The sequence below is a fragment of the Pseudoliparis swirei genome, chromosome 11 (assembly GCF_029220125.1).
Source record: "Pseudoliparis swirei isolate HS2019 ecotype Mariana Trench chromosome 11, NWPU_hadal_v1, whole genome shotgun sequence".
Taxonomy (NCBI): Eukaryota; Metazoa; Chordata; class Actinopteri; order Perciformes; family Liparidae; genus Pseudoliparis; species Pseudoliparis swirei.
This window is the reverse complement of record NC_079398.1, coordinates 2,655,659-2,669,774: the sequence shown is the minus strand read 5'-3', so window position 1 is coordinate 2,669,774 and position 14,116 is coordinate 2,655,659. Positions and strand designations below refer to the sequence as shown.

The 14,116-nt window shown below is 44.9% G+C and overlaps 2 protein-coding genes across 3 annotated transcripts; one reads left to right on the top strand and one right to left on the bottom strand.

Annotated features, from left to right (window-relative positions):
- Window positions 1-4,004: 4,004 nt before the first annotated feature.
- On the bottom strand, window positions 4,005-7,768 carry LOC130201013 (uncharacterized). The gene is made up of 9 exons (XM_056425621.1): window positions 7,716-7,768; window positions 7,536-7,572; window positions 7,368-7,449; window positions 7,100-7,249; window positions 6,814-6,980; window positions 6,209-6,398; window positions 5,224-6,125; window positions 4,795-5,115; window positions 4,005-4,654 (listed from the first exon to the last, which is right to left on the bottom strand). Exons 3-7 carry the CDS (start codon window positions 7,418-7,420, stop codon window positions 5,939-5,941), a joined length of 747 nt encoding a protein of 248 aa, XP_056281596.1. The 5' UTR covers window positions 7,421-7,449; window positions 7,536-7,572; window positions 7,716-7,768; the 3' UTR covers window positions 4,005-4,654; window positions 4,795-5,115; window positions 5,224-5,938.
- Window positions 7,368-13,679, top strand: LOC130201012 (photoreceptor outer segment membrane glycoprotein 2-like). Of its 2 annotated transcripts, none has more exons than XM_056425620.1 (4): window positions 7,368-9,668; window positions 10,073-10,734; window positions 11,788-12,034; window positions 12,629-13,679. In XM_056425620.1, the coding sequence occupies exons 2-4, from the start codon at window positions 10,154-10,156 to the stop codon at window positions 12,899-12,901; spliced, it is 1,101 nt and encodes a 366-aa protein (XP_056281595.1). In that variant the 5' UTR covers window positions 7,368-9,668; window positions 10,073-10,153; the 3' UTR covers window positions 12,902-13,679. The 2 variants fall into 2 exon arrangements, with proteins under 2 accessions (XP_056281595.1, XP_056281594.1); XM_056425619.1 differs by having other exon boundaries at window positions 9,938-10,734.
- Window positions 13,680-14,116: the final 437 nt, after the last annotated feature.

Here is a 14,116-nt window from a genome sequence, read left to right as displayed (position 1 = left end):
GGAGGGAGCTGTAACTCGGCTGCCTCTGGCTAGACGAGATGAGCAGACCTCTAGTATCGGAGCTGCTGGCACACCTGCAAAGTCACGGGGAGCGGCCTGATCACTCCGCGAGGCGCTCCGGTCTTACACCAACAGGAGATTACATGCACAGAACTCCAAACCACTTTAAATAATACAGCATGTGTGGGCTTGGGAACGAGGCACCCAGTGGAGACCCAGTACAGAAGTGTGCCAAGCTGAAATATGTGTTAAGTTATTCAGCCCCAAAACAAGGGAAGGAGGGAGGAAAGGAAGGAGGGAGGGAGGAGAATGCTAACCTGAATGTAGTCCCTTGGTACTGTGCAAATATGGGGACCGATGGGCAGCGGAAAGCATTGGGAGGTCATCCATTTTTCATGAGATTCATTGGCAGCAAAGCAAACATCCTTTTTTTCAAGAGGAAAGAAAAACAGTGAAGAATCTTATGTGCAGAATCATTTTCAAGGACACGACTGTATTTATAATGTCGTGCATTTATGTTTGAAATGGACCGCCATGCATCATTTTGACCAGATAATACACGTGAACAACACAAGTACAACTATACATTTTACTGGAGTTTAAATTTGTGATATATTTAATAATTTAAGTGTATGAATAATTGCTGGGAAAATTCATTATTTGTGACACGTGGTATGCCAGTGGAAGACAAAGGGGGTGTGGCGGGACGAGATCCCCGGGAAGGAGAGCCTGTCGAATGCCAGTGAGTTTATTTGGGTGCCGGTTAATCCTTACAATATTGCTTTGGGTTAATATATCAAATTCAGATTTGGACTCGATATATTTTTAAATCAAAAGAAAAGACTTGGAGAATATATTACAATTCAGTTCCCCGCTGTCCTATGTCATAGATGTGCTACATATTTACGCTCTCTTCTTCCCTCGTTTTCCTTTTCTGAGCAGTGTTCTTCCACTTCTTATGGTTCCCAACCCAGTCCAACCTGCAGGCTCCTCTTTGTCTGCCTGGAACACGAAACAACGGCGAAAACAGACACAATTACATCCTCATATCCTGGGCAGTGATGTGGAGGGCCTGATGAAATATCCTGAACCCATTAATCTTTCCCCAGGGGGGGGGGGGGGGGGCGCAGGAGACTGGGAGCACTGATTAAACGCTCCTAATAGAAGCCATTCGTCTCCCCTCCGAACCTCACATTTTTCAACATCACCCAACACCACGTTGCTCTACCTCTCTCTCTCTCTGAGAATATTTGTTTTTTCGTACAAATTTCATTTTGTGACTTTTTAAGCGAGCGTGATCTCTTTGTGATTCAACTCACTTGTTTTCGCCGTTGTAAATGTGTCATTAACAACTGTTCCACGAGAATCATCATAAACAGTCATGCTCGAGGTCGTATGGGACGAGACACAAATGTGTAGTTTGCACTAATAACTTTGTTTAATATCCTGACTTTCTTATATTTGGCCACTCTGGCATTAAAAAGATGAGGCAAGGGAGGAATTGCCTTCAACTAATTTTCACCCATTAGTCATTAATATCTCTATCTGCCAATTAAGCAAATCCTAAACAGCATCATTTATGGCCTGGATGGACCATTAGATAACACTAACAGCACTTTTTTTCAAAAAATACCCCATGAAACACACAGAGACTGCAAGTTAATGGATGTAATGCATTCACTATAAACGTGCACTATACATCCAGAATAGATTGGCCGTGATAGACACACACTGCTTGTACAGTATAGGTTACTCAGGCCTGAAGTATCATCATAAATTAACATGACCTAATTACGTTTCACCTGCCAAGCTCCATATGGTCCCTAATTCTGAACTAAATAATTAGGTGTCTGCATCCCAATCATACAATTATCCAATAAAACCTCCGTACAACAATTACCCGGTCATATCCATGCGATGACATAAGAGTGCTAAGCAGTGTGACGTCCAGGTTGATCCCAACACAAAATAAAAAGGTGACCTCGTCCATATAAGGTGTTGCGTTTCTGACAAATTAATAATAGCTACATTCTGGAGAATGTCATGCGCATTCGACTCTTTCTACTTCAAGATACAACACAATTGAATCAGAAAACACTGCCTCCGTGTTTGGAAGATGACATCATTGTAGGCGGATCTCTTAAAAGCCCTGGTGTTCATGCTGGAGGACAAGAGAACGAGGGATGAAGGGCAGTAAAGAGGGCACCTGCTGGGTTGTGATGAAGCAGAATCCCCAGGGACAAAAAAATGAGATCATCCAAAGCTGCTCAGCTTCTCGACTGGAACAGTACTGCCCCCCACTGGCCGGACTGGCTGTCATCCCCTCATGTTGAACAGTCCACAGCTTCAATGTAGATGATGTATCAATTGAAAATAAAGTACCCGTTTTACTGGCTTTGCGGTGAAGTCCCGGAAGTCCCGGAAGTTAACAAGACCGAAGGAATACGGCACGAGAGATCGCCCTCTAGTATCTGTGAATGAACAAAAAACAAAACATACAAATGAAATGGTTAATGTCAGAATGTCTATTAGAACTCACCCGTTGTAAAGATCTACTGCTGGAAACATCACCGACAATATGAACACGGAAACAGCCGGGCACGATCTTTTTTTAAAAATTGTATGCAACGTTGCACCACTGTTATGTCTTTAACCGGTTACAAGGTTGGGACACCGGCATGGGGCAAGAGGCCCGGCGGTGATCAGAAGAATTCAGCAGATGGAGGGAGGTCTGCTTGAAGTGGGAGACAGTACACCCCCCCATAGAAGGGGTGGGGGAGGGGGTAGAATGGGTAGCTTCATGGATGACTGACTGCTGCAGCAAGGTTAAGGGAACCAATCACTGACACTTGACTTCCTCCCCAGTCTCCCCCCCCTCTTTGGTACATGTGCCGGTGTCCTGCACCCTGCGGTGAACAGCAGCACCCCTGACATACGTTTATGTTCAGCCCTTATACAAACACAAATTATTCATTTTTAGACCCATGCTAGCAGTGGCATGCATTGTGTTTTCTTATTAGAATATTGCTAATGACTTTTGGCAATGTTTCAGCAGCTCGAATGGGAGCGCACATTTCCTTATCCTTCAGGACTAGTGTACACATGGTTGAATATGTTTTTTTACAAATATTAAATAGAATAAGTGCGTCCTGGTCGTATGCCTTCAGTCAAATGTCAGTTTTTATCCATGTCTGTCCAAAATTTTATAACGTAATACTTTTTTTTCTCATTCTTATTTATGGCCCAAAAAATGTTTGGTGAGGTGACGGTGACCTTTGACCACGAACCACTTCATTCTGTAAGCGAAGGGGACGTTTCTGAGAAATTTGAAGAAATTCCACCGTGTTGATGAGAACGGGGGCCGCTGTGAGGTCACAGACCTTTTGACCTGAAACCACCAAAATCTGATCGGTTCATCCTCGAGTCCAGTTTGACACGTTTGTCAGATTTGAAGACCTTCCCTCCAGGCGTGTTGGATGTAGGACAACGCACACATATGTCTCTGGCCACAGCTGTTGTCGGTACGACGGTATAACAAAAGTGAATGTCACCAAAGTCACAAAATTGAGCCATACAAATGTCTTAAAAAGGTCATAGTATAGGGTGCCATACCAATTGTAGTTTTATAGTATGCAATAAAAGGTCAGTTTAATATTTCACAACATTGGATGTCATAAAATATCCATAAATATTGTTGAAGCATAACAAGTATAGTATGTTGGAAATTCATCAAGTCATAGGATAGTATTTGTTCAAAAGGCAGACAATATAATATCGCCTCATAGAATATGATGCCAGTGTTATAAAAAAGTCATAGAATAGTATGTCGTTAAAATGTCATAATATAGTATTTCCTAGTTGTTAAAATAAAATAACTTTAACACAGACAAGTTTGTATATTAAGTCATAATAACGTGGTATCGTATACCATAAATATGTGGAAACAATGTTTATGTGAAGCATGGACCAAAAGATGCCATAAAAAAAGTAATTGTATAGCAGGCTGTGACAATGACAATTATTTATTTCATGACGTATGACGTTTATATGGACACTGTTGCAGCTGAATGTTCCAAAATACAAATCATAGTTTCCAACGCTGCTAGAGCTTAACCAGAAGGATGAATACTACAAAATGGGCGGCTCTGGAGCAGGTCGCAGGTCGGCGGGAGCTCTGCAGGGTTCAGGCTCCCGTTTCAACACCATGTGGCCATTTTGCAATGATGGAGCAAAGTGCTCTGAACACAGGGTTCGTCCGTCTTCGATCGGGCTTTGGGGGCGTTTTGGTTGGCGGGGCCAGAAGGAGCCGAGGGGCTTGTGATGTTGCCGGTTGGACTAGAGGTCAGAGAGCTGCTGGAGATCTGAAGCCGTGTGGGGAAGATAGAGCTGCCAACGGGGGCGAGAAGGGACGCGTCCTGCTGACCGGCCCCTGCTGAGACCCTTGAGCTACTGGCCACTGGACCCTCTGACCGAGGGCTCGGATGAAGGTCCTGCGCGGTGTCAGACAAAGCACCGGAGAGGCCTTCACTGAAAACATGTGAGGGGGTGCAGTCGGGTTGTTCTTCTTGGCTGGGTGACGATGCCGAGCTCCTCGGGTCCATCACATCTGGGGGACCAGGAAGGATTTCTTCTCCTTTACAGCAGGGCATTTCCTCTGCAGGTCAAAGTTCATGCAGTGATGTGAACATTCAGAAACCCACAAGTCAGCGTGATGTAAGAGTTTATGAATAGATGAGGTTTTACGCATGACTGCCTATTAAAGTGAATGGTTTACACATTAAACACACAGCGTACCCTCGGCTGAAAGCGCCAGCTCTCCCACAAGGTCTTTGTTCAAGTTGAAAACTAAAATCGTGTCTGTGGCGCCACCTGGTGTCAATGTCTGCTCAGGGCAATCTGGCAAGGCGGATGAAGGCGCTCTGCTCTCTTCTTCTTCTTCTTCCCCTCCTCCTCCTCCGCCTTCTCCTCCTCCTCCTCCTCCTCCTCTTCCCCACATTAGTTCTCTCCATCCGTGTAGGAGAGAGGAGATCCTATGCAGATGGTCCCATCTCAACAGAGGCAAGCAGGACTCAGAGCTCCGATCCCGAGGAGAAGAAGCTCTGGTGGCTCATGTTGCTGCTCGAACAAGAACAGATGTAAATGGCAAAGATCATTATTTCAACCAAAAAATCGAGTATCTATTCTGTCGTCCCCATTTCTCATTGGGACACTGGCAATGCGTACATTATTATGGCCAGGCTTTCCCTCGCCTGGTTCATCTGCATGTGGCGTGTGCTCTGTTTCTTCTGCCCGGTCCATCGGGGAGGGGCTGGGCGTGAGATGACGGGGAGCCTGGGTTGATAGAAACATCCCTCTGCTGTTTAATGTTCTCGCTCTGGCCACACCACCTCACTGGAATAAAGAACAGAGACAATATCTGCTGAGGGACTGAACATATTTGAACATTATTCAGGTGCTTTGCTTGTGTAGGAGTGCATGTGTGGATGAAGGCTGATGTCTTTCATGTACCACATGGAGTGGTGTGTAATGTGTTTCTGGGCGGCTCTGTACAGACTGCAGAAACACATTTACTTGAAAAAAAGATAATAATCGATCTGTTGTCCACATGACATCTAGGAACACAGCACCTTATCTCAGGACGTGGCTTCCTCACTTCTATGGCCGCCTTTCTGAGGAGTTGAACCAGTTCCTCTGGGGACACTGCGTGGACTCTGTGAGCCTGATGCAGTTTGGCAGGGTGGACTTCCTGCCGACAGGTCTTATAAAAAGAATAAATATAACACACTTGTATTTGTTCTGAAACCATTTAACATCCCATTAATTGAACCGACCCGACCTTTCTTCATCAGTGGCAACTGTGACCTTGTCGTCCCATTTTCAATACCTGCTTCTCCCCGATACCTCTTTATTTTTAGGGGAAAGAAAGTCATTTTGCAGCTCAACACCTTTGGTGCTTATGTTTGTGCTGTATTGCAAGACATTCACTTCCATTGTATCCTACAGGGAGGCACGGTAAAGCCTCGGCACACAGACCACATCCATCACACGCCTGGAGGAAGGACACGACCATGTGGTCATTTTTTGCATGGCTTCTCTTCAGCAGAGCCCAGGCTTCAGATACACAACTGGAGACCAGAGACATGGTCAACGACACACCATTAGACAATGAGTGATGATTTAACACATGACAAGACAGCCATTAGCGGACCTGTTTTGAAGTAGAGCATCTGTACAGAGCGTAGCATCCTCAAGGCTCTCTGATGAGAGTCTGGTCCGGCGGAGATACCTTAAGGCAAACTGAGGCTGCTTCCTTGTCAGCAAACAGTGATGATGCAGCGATGCTGCCAGGAGAGACAGGGAGCAGCAGCCCTGGGGCTCAGCAATGACTCCATGGAGCCCTGGGTAGGATGTGACATGACAAACAGCAGCATTAAAAGTTTATTTTTTACTGCCATTTTAAATGTTTCCTAAAAAAAAAAACATCTGTTACACTTCTACTAATTGTTATAATCAATAAATAAAATGGCAACTGTTAAATCCTTCATGAAAACATCTCTTTTTCCAAAAGAGGAGGACCCTGTAAATTAATCACTGAGTGGCGGTGGAGCATTATTACATTAATCTTACGCGCTACTCCAGTGGGCCATTAGTGTCACTTGCAGACCATTATGGCTGCTGGAACAAGGAAACTAATGTCATCAACAGGATGGTTAACTGGCTGCTGTCGCGCGGGCTCATCTCAACGACTTCACCAAAGACAGCAGCTGTCACTCACTCGGTGTAGAAGACAGAGTTTGCTTCTTGGTTGTTTACCTTGATGTGTCCGTGATCGAGCATCCAGAAGGCCCGGATTTGTTGGGAAAAGCGGGAAGAAATAGTGAAAGCGTGGCAGAAAGATTGGAGGAGGTCGTCTTGGCACTGCAGGAAGTCCACCATGTCCAGGACAAAGTACATGAGCTGAGATCCAGACAGGCAGAGAACTAATAACCGGACAATAGAAGAAAAAGGGATGCACAGTGTGCTCCACAGAATTTGCGAATATTGTACTTTGACGGATACAAGTGCTTGAACTGATATGTTGTTAATATTAGGCACCAACTCAAGCTGAAGCAGGGCCTGCAGGTTAGGAGGAGGGTAGCGCCGGTCTGGGCCGTCTTCAGAAGTCCAAACGCACCCATGTTGTCTGTCCAGCTGAGTCCCCATACCCTGGACCAGAGACCGACAGCTTCCCATTTCTCCCTCCTTCAATCTAGTCAAATGGAAGAAAATGGAAAAACAGAGACAAAATAAAGAGAGAAACTTTGGCGGGAGGAAAATAAACCCAATGGCTCGGAATTCCTCCATTAAGTCAAAATCCTCCGGGTTACCCAGGTGTCTCGAGACGAGCTTTCCGATGGCTGTGATCCATTTCCTTCCACATCTGAGAGAAGCGCTTCACCTCGTGAGCCTCTGACAGCAGAGAACAGGAAACCAAGTGATGCGTCACAGCAGCTCATCACATCAATATAATGTACCCAGGGTCATTCTATCTGTACCAGGGTCCTTGGGCAGAAGTCCCGTGATGCTCCACCACTGAACCAGCCGCCCCAGAAAGAAACCCCAAAAGACACAATGGACCTCTGGCAGTTTGATGTCAAGCGTTTATGAAAACAACTGTCATGTCAAATACCAGCCAAACCATCATGCTGGTCCAGCTGTATATGCATCGTGTGTACCGTGCCAGAGGCGGGCTGAACCAGGCTGCCGTCCGGCCCACCGGGCCAGAGTGAGCAAGTTCCTCAGTCTCTGCAGCAGCATGTACACCCCGTCGAAAGAGCCACGGTCCAGAAACATCCAAAGGCCCTGGCAACGGCTGAGACCTGGGAGAAGACACAATGTGTGAACATATATACATATATATATATATATAAATATATATATATATAACCAGGTGGGTCGCTCCCTCGTTGAGGCTCCTCCAGAACATCTGGATTTCATCCACATGTGAAGAAGAGCACAAGATCTGTAAAATAGCCTCTCTGTCTCCCTGATGAACACACAGCTGCTACAAATGAGCTAATCAGCAGCTCCAGGAACACAAACACATGCCCTGTTTCCACGGCAACACGTGAAACACATGCAATGCATTGTGGGAGGAGAAAAAGAGAAAGGTGGGTGTGTCTGAAGGAAGGAAGGAAGGGAACGGAAGGAAGATAGGAAAGGAAGAAAAGAATGGTAGGAATGAAGGGAGGGAGGACATCCCAGCTGCTACAAATGAGCTAATCAGCAGCTCCAGTAACACACACACATGCCCTGTAACCATGGCAACAAGTGTAACACATGCAATAGTTGTGGGAGGAGAGAAAGCGAAATGAGGGTGTGTCTGAAGCAGGATGGAAGGAAAGGAAGGAAGATCTATTGCACAACAACAGATTGAATTGTCATTATTTTGAAAGTTGTAACGATCGTTTTGATTCTCAATACATACGTGGTTTGGTTGTCCGGTAGCTCACTTCCCTTGTGGTCAGCACAGCGGTCAGTCTGTCTGTTCTTGTGGGTTAGCCGACTGGCCCGGTGGCTACGCTCCATCCTCCTCTTACACAAACTACTTTGGTACATGTTAATCCACTAATCTCACTCTCAGTTCACTTTTCATTGGCCGATTTGGTGGTCAGTGAGGGAGTGTGTGTTGGAATTAAAATTGGAAACAGAAAAGTTAAGATCAGCCAGGACGATGGATAGAGGTGGAAATGAACTTCTGGCAGGACGGAGGGAGGAAAGCTACTCGGCTCGCTCCCTGCTGGCCACACGCCAGCCAGTCGAATAGCAAGGCCGCGTTTACTCCTGCTGTGACATCACTATGACATCACTATGACATCACTCATTGTGGACAAACAAACACAGCACACCTATAGCGCTGCAATGATCCAATGAATTAAACATCTGAAGACATTAACTTCTACTGGGATTAAACCATATATAACGGTCAATTTTATGACATTTTAAAAAGACAAAACAATTCATTAAGAAAATTATTGGCAGATTACTTAATGAAAATAATTATTTTCTGCATCAGGAGCGGAGTACAGCGGCAGTGTTTCCTTCCATAGTCGCGTCAGTGCGTATAAACCCTTCATGACCTTTACGTATTTCTCCAGCTCGCGTGTGTGTGTGTGTGTGTGTGTGTGTGTGTGTGTGTGTGTGTGTGTGTGTGTGAGGGCAGCACATGTTGACGTATTGTTAGTTAAAAATAATTAATTTAGACTTCTTTCCGTGGACATAAATTAATTTGTATTTGTGTTGATTAACTATAAAATATCACTTTTTAGAATGTCCAGAAGGATGTCTACTCTTTTTCCTATACTATGACCCCCCCTCACACACACTCACACAATGGCCATCAACCATTACTGTCACAGTACTGGGACAATCAGATTTGCGGAGGTGGCAGAAGGTGGGTCCAAATCCCTCTCGGACCCAGAGGGTTGATAAATGATTAAGGGGATTAGGATGAGGTTCAGGACTGTGCGCCTCGTCTCTGATGCTGTCGGGGCTGCCTTCCTACCATCTGTGTCACAACAACTACTCTCCTCGCTCAGGAACACATGTGAGGATGTCTGAAGGAAAACAAACTGAAAATGAGAGGAGAATAATGACGCATGTGCAGGGGGACCTCTGACCTGGATAAGGTAGGAACAGTGGACTTCGTATTGTCCGTTTCATTACGCCAGCTATGTATTCAAATGTTTCCCGAGGAGCTTTGTCCGGAGACACATGCCAGGACAACTGGACTTAAAAAGAAAAATATGTTTTATTAAACCAAATGACATCTTGTAGAACATGTCTCGTGTGTCTCACATTGCTTCCAGTTCGCGTCACAAATGATCGAACGTCAATGTTTTTCATTCAAAGAAATGGTGCTCGTGTGTGAGGATATATATGTGTTACACTCTCACAGATCTGCTGCATCTACAGCGTAACCATAATGCAGCGTCCACACCATATCCATCACGACTACCGGGCTAAGCTGCTTATGACAGGACCTTCAGAGAAGTGCACAACCACCAATCTCCCTCCCCTTGGTCCCCCACAGTTCCTCTCCCCTGCTGCTCTACCCGCGTCCCACCATTAATCCCCCTTCGACTTAAAAGAAATCGCCGGGGAGATACACACGATGGCGGTCTTGAGACTGACGTTCACCAAGAACAAGAGAGACAAGCTGGCTCAGGTGCTGTGGATCCTGAACTGGATCTCGGTGTTGACCGGGATCCTCCTGTTCAGCCTGGGGCTCTTCCTCAAGGTGGAGATCAACAAGCGAGAAGAGCTGATGGCCGAGCGGCACATCCAGTCCGTGCCCAACATGCTGATTGCCGTCGGCCTCATCGCCTGTGCCATAAACTCCCTGGGTGGAAAGATCTGCTACGACTGCGTGGACACCAATAAGTTCCTGCGCTGGAAGCTGATCATGCTGCCGTACATAATATGCACCTTCTTCTTCACCTTCTGCGTGCTGGTCGGCGCTCTGATGTGTTACAGCATGCGTGGGGCGCTAGAGGAGTCTCTGAACCTGGGGCTGACGGAGGCCATCAAGTTCTATAAGGACACGGACATACCGGGACGATGCTTCCTGAAGAGAACGGTGGACATGCTGCAGATGGAGTTCCACTGCTGCGGGAACGATGGGTATCAAGACTGGTTTCAGATACAGTGGATCAGCAACCGCTACCTGGATATGTCCCAGAAGGAGGTGGTGGAGTAAGTGTACACTAAGGAATGAGGACACTGATTTAAGAGTATAGTCACACATGAAGAAGCCCCTCCCCTTAATATCTTAACACATGTGACAGTATGACTCTTTTCATCCTTGATAACTAAAAAAGGCAAAACATAAATAACTAGAACGGGCACTTGGTAGAGCGCATACCTTCGCATATCACAAGATTGGGCATTGAATTATGAACATGTTGGCATTAGTTGCATGCCAATTGGATACAAATTGACCATGCTATGGTAAAAAGAAGATTTTGACCTTTTCATGACCTTGACCTTTGACCCGATCGATCCCAAAATCTAAGCAAATGGTCCCCGGATAATAACCAATCATCCCACCAAATTTCATGAGATTCGGTTTAATACTTTTTGTGTTACGCGAGTAACACGGAGACAAATAAATAAATAGGCGATCAAAACATAACCTTCCGCATTTTCAATGCGAAGGTAATAAAATACATAGTATAGTTTAAAACATAACATATAAATTGAATAATGGGTGTCACAATAAAACCGGAATTAAAAATGTCCAAATGTATGCCGGACAGAACAAAATCAGGAATATTCTAGCAATCTCTGTATTAGGAAAACGACTTTATTTTAAATGTTCTGTTTTGATGCAACAAGGAGGAGAAACTATCGGTGGAGATACAGTTAACTAATGTTTAGAGATCCATGCGTGTCCCAATATTAGGATTCAGACAAATGAAGCCCTGAAACACATCGTGACCCACTGTACACACTAAAAAAAACATCAGTGTGTGACTATTACTTGCATAAATAAATTAGTAAAAAAGGTATAGAATACTTCACTGCTCTTCCAAAAAGTCAAATAACCTCTTTTTGACTAAAATAAATCCCATCCCAAAAAATAATTAGAGCACAGACCCCAACAATGTGCAATATTTATTTTCATTGATGCTCTGATCTGCACCGCTGTGATTTTTTAAATGTCCCCACTGTGGGACGAATACAGGAATATCATATCATATCATATGTCGATGCATGAACACCGACCCTGAGCGTCTCTTTTTCCAGCCGACTCCGGAGCAACGTGGAGGGGAAGTACCTGATGAGCGGCGTCCCCTTCAGCTGCTGCAACCTCAACTCCCCGCGGCCCTGCATCCAGCAGCACGTGACCAACAACTCGGCGCACTTCAACTACGAGCACCAGACCGAGGCGCTCAACCTGTGGACGAGAGGCTGCCGGCAGGCGCTGCTGGAGCACTACACCCGCATCACGCGCTCCATCGGCCTCACCGTCCTCCTCACCTGGCTGTTTGAGGTCAGCACCGGCGGCGCAATCACGGTGACGTCACGACGCGGTGGCTCCAGAGTTGGAAGTTGGAAGCCGGAAGTAGGCGTTGTTGTGTCGCGTGAGAAAGAAGCGAGCCCTCCGAGCCCGCTGGTTGGTTGATGTATAAAGCACGCGCGTCTCCAAATGCTGCAAAATAAAAACTGCGCGTTGCATTGTGGGTAATGCACGCGCCGGATTGCGTGGTGTTCTTTGGTTTTACTGCAACACACTAAAGTATTACTTGACTTTTTCCTTATAACATACTACACCATGACTTGTTTTGCATGGCATTACTTTTTACGACGATACCATATTTGTAACGTTTTTTATTTCATACTTTAAGAAACACACTAATACATGTGAATTAAGTTGTAGGACTTTTATTGACATTCTACATACACTATGATATTAATGACACTTTTTGTGACATACAATATTGTGAACGTTTACTTATTACTTGAAGTCGTCGCTCGATCTTACGTATCAGGGTAAAGAACAGAAGTACACATAAGACACAACAAGTCATCTGTGTGTGTGTGTGTGTGTGTGTGGTCACCAAAACGTTTCTGTGTCTTCTTTTAGCTGTCCGTGTTGACAGGGGTTCGGTACCTCCAGACCTCTCTGGAAAACGTGCTGAGGCAGGGCGACCTCGACTCAGAGTCTGACGGCTGGCTGCTGGAAAACAGCTTCATGGAAACAGCCCGCGCCAACCTGAACATCATCAAGTGCCTCGGCAAGAGCAACCAAATAGACACGGCCAACAATGGAGACCCCAACATTAACGTCCCCTCCACCTCTAAAGCGCACTATGGGCCGGACAATGTGCCACTGAAGGAGATACCTGAAGCCAGTTGACCTCTCGGGCCTCACTCAACAACACCCTCGAAGCCTCATGAGTAAGGGCCTTTTCCCAGATACTTGAAAAGAGTTGTTTGTTACTTGTTTTTTTATCCATAGGAATCAGGAATTACAAATAAGAAATACCTATATAAAAAGGTGTGTGTGTGGAAACTGAGTTATATTGTAATACATACATTATAATACATGTTCTAGTATGATGGGGTAGATCTTTTCCCAAATGCAGACAATGCCTTGACTTTTTACAACCATTATTGAATCAAACTTTCCAAACACATGTTCCATTTTTGATGATGCAAAAATATCCAAACACCCACCACAAATGCACATTGTGTTTTGAACATCCGTACTGTAATCTGTTGTTTACTCGTGATCTATCGTTGCCTGTGTGTCATGGCTTTGCCCACAACTGTGTCATACACCACCAGTCAGTTACAAAACTGGAGAAAATGAACTTGAACTGTATTTTTGTTTGATGAATACAAATAAGTAATGTACGTCAGAAGTGTACGCCCACATTGCTTTGCATGGTTCTCAGTGTGATAGCAAAGGCAGGAAAGAGTTTAAACTATTACACTTACTGTAGCAAGAATTAAGGATATTTGAATTGAAATCCATAAATCTAGTTGCAGTGAGCTATGGCCTCAAGTTTAATCCGTTTTACCGTATTAAGCTTGAGTTTTACATTAGTTGTTTCAATGGATGCTTTCTGCGCATGTTACTGGACTTCAGGAATCAAAGTATCAACGTGATAAAATAAATATATTCATGTCCAGTATGTTAATGCTTTTAGATTAGTTAAAACGTTTAAACATAACCAGTCAGAAATCTAATTGATTACGCATAACTCATTGATTGCACGTTTAAACCATCACGACAATGACTCCTGTGCCTCAGCATTGCCACCATGGTCTTATGAACACACCCCAGCTACGGTCACCAGGACGACCTCCTTAAACCTGGCGGAGATGGTTGGCTTTTAGTTTGAGGTTTTTTCAGTAAATTGCAAACTAGGCTACTAAGTCTCACGTTGGTTCAATGATGATCATTATGGCTGGAGGCTGGACGTTGTCTTTGGGTCAAAGGAACTTTTTCCTACTTTTCTTTTTAGAAATTATAGAGCACAAGGCAGCTGAGAAGTCAAATCACACCTTAAGGCATTTGAGGAGATGTATAAACGTGGAGGTTGCTGAACGAAAATGTGAGTTAATT